Below are 6543 nucleotides of genomic sequence, written 5' to 3'. Positions count from 1 at the left end.
AAATCCTTTATAATTTTAATTATTTAATTGCTCCTTCCTCTCTTCCTTGGCATGTTGTGAAATTTCTGATAGTTGGATAATAAACTGTTTTATTGTAATTTCTCTTTTTAAATTATTGTGAGCTGATATTAAAATTTGGAAAAGGGCAATAGGCAAAATAGGCGAATTTCCTCCTACAACTTCAGTTGTTGTTCGGGATACAGTTAAGGTTTTAACAAAGTTCGAGCGAATACATAATTAGCAAAAAATAGTTGAAATAAAGTGATTAAACAAAAACTATTACAAATATCATAAATAACAGTTCACAAATGCATATATAGAGATATTAAAAATATGACACTTCAGTGTTGCGGCGTTATTGACAGCTATTTGTTAAGTTTCCGACGTGCTCGCTAGTACTTTCAACAGTTTACAACCGTCGTCTTCAGGCGAAATCGAATACCTTAGTTTTCAAATTGACAGCTTTTAACAGACTTTCCAAATTACGTAATGCGCATGGTTGGAATATAGAACAAATTAATAAAATTGAATAAATAAATATTTTTTTAAAGAAACCTGCTGTAATAACTTGAATTCCCCAAAACATATAAATATTGATTGATGGTGCCGTGCATAGTAATGGAATAAAATCAGAACACAAAATTATAACTTGGATTGTTTAAATAAAGTTATCCATAGCTGTGGTATTTCCAATGTCGGCGCATTACANGTGTACACGAATAAATCAGAAGGTTTTCAGACGTGTGAGCTGGAAACATACAGTTGTCCATGTGAGAAGCACAGATTCTCCAAATTTTGCCCACACACTTGCAGCGATTGTCAGAAGTGCGATATTCCCCATTTTTATATACATTTTTAAATCCTTTATAATTTTAATTATTTAATTGCTCCTTCCTCTCTTCCTTGGCATGTTGTGAAATTTCTGATAGTTGGATAATAAACCGTTTTATTGTAATTTGTCTTTTTAAATTATTGTGAGTTGATATTAAAATTTGGAAAAGGGGGATCCCTAGATCGGTAAAATAGGCAAATTTCCTCCTACAACTTCAGTTGTTGTTCGGGATACAGTTAAGGTTTTAACAAAGTTCGAACGAATACATAATTAGCAAAAAATAGTTGAAATAAAGTGATTAAACAAAAATTATTACAAATATCATAAATAACAGTTCACAAATGCATATATAGAGATATTAAAAATATGACACTTCCGTGTTGCGGCGTTATTGACAGCTATTTGTTAAGTTTCCGACGTGCTCGCTAGTACTTTCAACGGTTTACAATCGTCGTCTTCAGGCGAAATCGAATACCTTAGTTTTCGAATTGACAGCTTTTAACGGACTTTCCAAATTACGTAATGCGCGTGGTTGGAATATAGAACAAATTAATAAAATTGAATAAATAAATATTTTCTTTAAAGAAACCTGCTGTAATAACTTGAATTCCCCAAAACATATAAATATTGATTGATGGTGCTGTGCATAGTAATAGAATAAAAGTAGAACACAAAATTATAACTTGGATTGTTTAAATAGACAGCACTGGCAAAACATATCTCTGCTTTAGTACCTCCCTCCAACTTAGTAACCAATACTGTTTTAAATGCTAAAGCTAACATTGTAGCTACACTAGGTAAACTTCCCACTAACTCGTACCGGTTGTACAAAATAGACATTATTTCATTATATCCATCAGTACCACATTTTGAAGCTGTCATGCTTGCTAATGCACTTCTACTGAGTTCTGGACACCCCAAATCACATGTATTACACTTGCGTGATGCTCTTTTATTTATCACAGAAAACAACTATTTTCAATTCAATGGCAAAATATACAAACAAACCCAAGGGTGTACCAATGGGCTCCCCCTTATCACCTATTTTAGCAGAACTCATTATGAGAAATATAGAAAATTGTATTTTCCATGCACCTTTAACAATCCACTATCCTATCATGTATCTACGATACGTTGATGATATTTTGATTGCATGGGATAGCTCTGCAGAGGATTTAGACAAATTTATTCAAATGCTAGCTTCAATATATCCTACTATAAATTTCACTGTAGAAGAGGAGCAAGAAAACACAATTTCCTTTTTAGATTTAGAAGTGCATAGATATCCAGAGCTAACTTTTGCGGTGCACCACAAAAACAACAGAGGGCCAGATATTATCCCTGTAACTGCTTTCCAACCCCCGAGCTTTGTTAACTCCGCTATTACTTCACTTATTCAGAGAGCACTCCTCATTCCATCTTCCCAGACATTAATTGATGAAGAATTACAAATTATCAAAAGAGCAATGCACAATGCCGGATATTCCAACTCCAGATATCGATATCTCTACAACCGGGTCAAAAACAAATTATTTCCAAAATCTTTCCTCTGCAACAAAGAAAGCCTAAAGATAATAAACCCTCCAATACCGTACCTGGGCACCATCTCACTAAAAATAACACGCATATTCAGGAAATATGGTTTCATATTACCTATAACCCCTCAACCGTCACTACGAAGAACATTGTGCAACGATCGAGACAGTCTCACGTTGAATGAAAAATCGGGAGTTTACAAAATTCTATTAAAACATACAGTATCAGGGGAGGAAATTATCTATATTGGAGCTACCACCAGAATGATACGGTCCCGGATCCTCGAACATCAAGAAGATATTAGAAATAATAGACCAGCTACAGAATTAGCGAAAAAGGTGCTAGAACAAGATTATCTTCCACTTTGGAACCATGTTAAATTACTTAACCATTGCAATGATCGTAGGCAAATATTCATATGGGAAAATCTTTATATATCTGCTGCTTTGTCGTGCAATACGCCGACATTGGAAATACCACAGTTATGGATAACTTTATTTAAACAATCTAAGTTATAGTTTTGTGTTCTAATTTTATTACATTACTAGGCACAGCACCATCAATCAATATTTATATGTTTTGGGGAATTCAAGCTATTACAGCAAGTTTCTTTAAAGAAAATATTTATTTATTCAATTTTATTAATTTGTTCTATATTCCAACCACGCGCATTACGTAATTTGGAAAGTCCATTAAAAGCTGTCAATTCGAAAACTAAGGTATTCGATTTCGCCTGAAGACGATGGTTGTAAACTGTTGAAAGTACTAGCGAGCACGTCGGAAACTTAACAAATAGCTGTCAATAACGCCGCAACACGGAAGTGTCATATTTTTAATTGCTAAACGCTGGCGTGAAGTGAACTACATTTTCATATATAGAGATATTTTTTGGAGGGGGGAAATGGTCTTCACAATTTGAAATCGATCAAACTCATGATAAAATGCTCGTATACACCCGCAGCATCTATTGTAGGATAAATGTACTATGCCAGAAACCTTCGCGGGAGTATATTAAATAACTTCCCAAAGTTTCATGGCAATCAGATAAACAACATGATAATGCATGAAGGACATACAGACAGACAGCCATACATTCATTTTTATATATATATAGATTAAACCCAGGGCTTCAGAGTCAGAAACAAATTCATTGTTAGAGGAATCAAAATCAGTAAAAATGGATTGACTCAAAAGATCTTATTTTATGATGATTCCCTTACTATAAGATCTTTCTTTGCATATCACTAATTAATGTTGATTTTCTTTCCAAAAATTTATATTCAAATATATTGTGTGTTATCTAATTCTAAATTTTTATTGGCAAAAGACTCATACAAAATGGTTAAGAAGACTTAGATTAAATCTAGTGTTTTTGAATACTTTACTATAACCATAGATAGAAAATGCTTTGTGTCAATGTGTGGTTAAAGATAATGATAGTGATAATGAAAAACTCTGAATAAAACGATAAGTACTTTCAGTTTTGATAAGAATGTCTGATGATTCAGTTGATAGTGATGAAATGTCATTTCTGGATTAATATAATTAAAGTATATTTTAAATTATTATTTAGAGTCAGGAGTCGAGTCAAGTCAGACCTTCTGAAATTTTACAAGTCAGAGTTGGAGTTGGAGGCTTGGTCTACCCACTCACAGCCCTGAATAAAGCACAACTTGCATTAATACAGTCGACTCCCCTATAACACGGGTTCACATAATGCAGATTCGTATATCGCGGCGAAAAAATTGTGACTGTATTCGTATAAAGATGCTAAAAGAGACTCGTAAAATGCGGTAAAACGTCATCACCGACTTGTGTCGCGACAGGATTGGTCGAATCTGGACCAATAGTGGACGAGCAGCCGAACTACTTACACGCTATGGAGAGTTTAGGCTGGTAAGTTGAGTTTACTATCGTCTGTACAGTATATAGGCTTAAATTAGGTACTGTAAGTCTAATACAGTATTGTAATTTTATATATTTCTTGTGAAAAAAACATTTCTTATTCAACGGCCATAAAAATTATTTCTATTAATGATGTCTCCAAAGTTCAATGAACTTTTCACAGAAAAATAACTTATCAGAAAACGCGGCCGCCGTTTGCTGCGCTGCTCCGTGACAAAAACAAGCTTAAGCAATGGCATCGTCAAACGGTGCACACTCGGTAAGTAATCCTACAATTTTTTGTTTATAGCATAGTTTATACAGATTATTCCCAAAAAATTATATGTGTTTTGGAAATGTTGAGTGAAATTTAGTCTAGAATCGATTAATTTTATGGAAGAAAACCTTTCAAACAGCCATAGTCCGTAAACTGCACATGTGCTGGGCTATGATTGGCTCATGTATTTGAGGATTCCTACAGCGTGAAATTCTTATTAAGCGGAACGTATCTACCACATTATAGGGGGTCGACTGTAATTGAATAGAAATATAAAGGTAATTTTCACACAAATTAATTAAGCAATCCAAAAATTTAAAATTAAATATTAAAATAATAATAAAAGAAATAAAAAAATTAATCACATATAACAATTCATACCTTATTAACTAGTTACAAATTTCAATAATTAATGTTTTTGCCTAGTTATAAAGATAACACATTTTAGAACCAAAAAATGTAATTAAACAAAATTCAATAAAATATAGCATTAAAATAATGTAACATGATAAATTTTTCATAGTTTATCATCATAAATGAGTCAATTTTCTTTGTCATGTATAATATTCCCTAAAAAACACCTCAGAAGCTGGAAAAGGATATAAATACTCTCAAACACCTTCCATATTGGTTCCAGCAGATAGCTTTACTGTAAAAAAAACTGTAAAGCTTTCTGCTTTACTTTTTTATTTATTTACTGTTTTTTTACAATATTTTCAAGATTATATCTAATACTATACAAACAATATGCATTACTGGTTTAGATTTATCCAAGAATATATCTAACTTCAAACAATTATACTATTTTGCAAATTCATTGGGAAAAATGCACAAAATTGCTGTGTCGAACCTATCACATATGTGGCGAATGACTTTATCATTTAAGACACATTATTTCTGAACAAAGTGGCAGAAATGCATTTTGGGCAATTTGCCCCTCTTCGGTTCTCATTTCTACAATTATAAACTCTGCATCATAAAATACATTAAACTTAACATTTATTTACATACACACAAAACCCAGATAAAAAATGAAGGTTATGAAAACAATATTTACTCACGACTCCTGGATAAAAGGCATAGAATTAAAACTAAAACAAGAAAGAACAAAACAAGAAATTGCAAAGATTCCTAAATCTAGATTACATAATCAACATTTTCATGTTAGTGCATAATAAAGATATTTAACCATCAAAAACTATCCAATGCTTGCTTATAAAAAGGAATATTCTACTGGAAAATTGTGAATGAGTAATTCATTTTTAATAATAATGAATAATATTAAATACATTTTATGGAGTTAATAAGTTACATTGATTTAAACCAGATCCTATAAATTTGGCAAATCTACAAGATAGTAAGAAAGTGAAACCTTCACAAATCATTAAGTAAATGATTTATTTCGGTTTTATCAATCTTATCATTTAATTTATTTTTATTTTTATTATCAGCTTTATAAAAAGGAAAAGAAAAAATATCAGACAAACTCTTCCTTGTCATGCATTGTGAATACAATTACAAGCCTTAATTGCTTGCAAATGACCTTTAAGGCTTCATTTTAATTCAAAATAAACAATATTTTATATAAGCAATTATCATTAATTTTAATTTTATTGAAATATTTTCTAAAAAATTAACTACCGATAGGAAAAAACTGTCCTAATTTGTTCAAAATTCTTATATTTTTAGTTGCTTATATTAAAATATAAGTAAATTGTTCAAAAATAATGCGTTAAACTTCAAGAATAAATAAATCAATTGTATATAATAATATTTACTATGAATTTCCTTCTCTGCGTTTAGGTTCTTTAAGGATAATAACGTTTACTCACAAAAAAAAGGCAAATTCATTTACCGTTTAGTTGCGTTTATTTACAATCCAGAATTGTATGTAATTAATTCTAATATTGAGAAAAAAACGTGCCGATTTCACTTGAAATTGATATATTTTTGATGTTTGAAAACAGGAAACAGAAGATACAACAGGAAGAAAATCATAGAGATCAAGACAACT

General features: G+C 31.3%; 2 protein-coding genes across 2 annotated transcripts in view; one reads left to right on the top strand and one right to left on the bottom strand.

Annotated features, from left to right (window-relative positions):
- LOC111634347 (THAP domain-containing protein 4-like) overlaps nucleotides 1-6543 on the bottom strand; it is a 54644-nt gene extending 48101 nt beyond the window's left edge. The window contains exon 1 of the mRNA XM_023379102.1: nucleotides 6385-6543. The gene's annotated coding sequence lies outside the window, so the exon portion shown is untranslated. The remainder of the gene's footprint in view (nucleotides 1-6384) is intronic.
- LOC111634329 lies at nucleotides 1855-2886 on the top strand. Its single transcript, XM_023379086.1, has one exon. It carries the CDS (start codon nucleotides 1855-1857, stop codon nucleotides 2884-2886), a length of 1032 nt encoding a protein of 343 aa, XP_023234854.1.

This window comes from Centruroides sculpturatus, unplaced genomic scaffold, assembly GCF_000671375.1.
Source record: "Centruroides sculpturatus isolate CEXI.00-Female unplaced genomic scaffold, Cexi_2.0 scaffold848, whole genome shotgun sequence".
Lineage (NCBI taxonomy): Eukaryota > Metazoa > Arthropoda > Arachnida > Scorpiones > Buthidae > Centruroides > Centruroides sculpturatus.
Note: the sequence above shows the minus strand (reverse complement) of the source record. Positions and strands in the feature narration are given on the sequence as shown.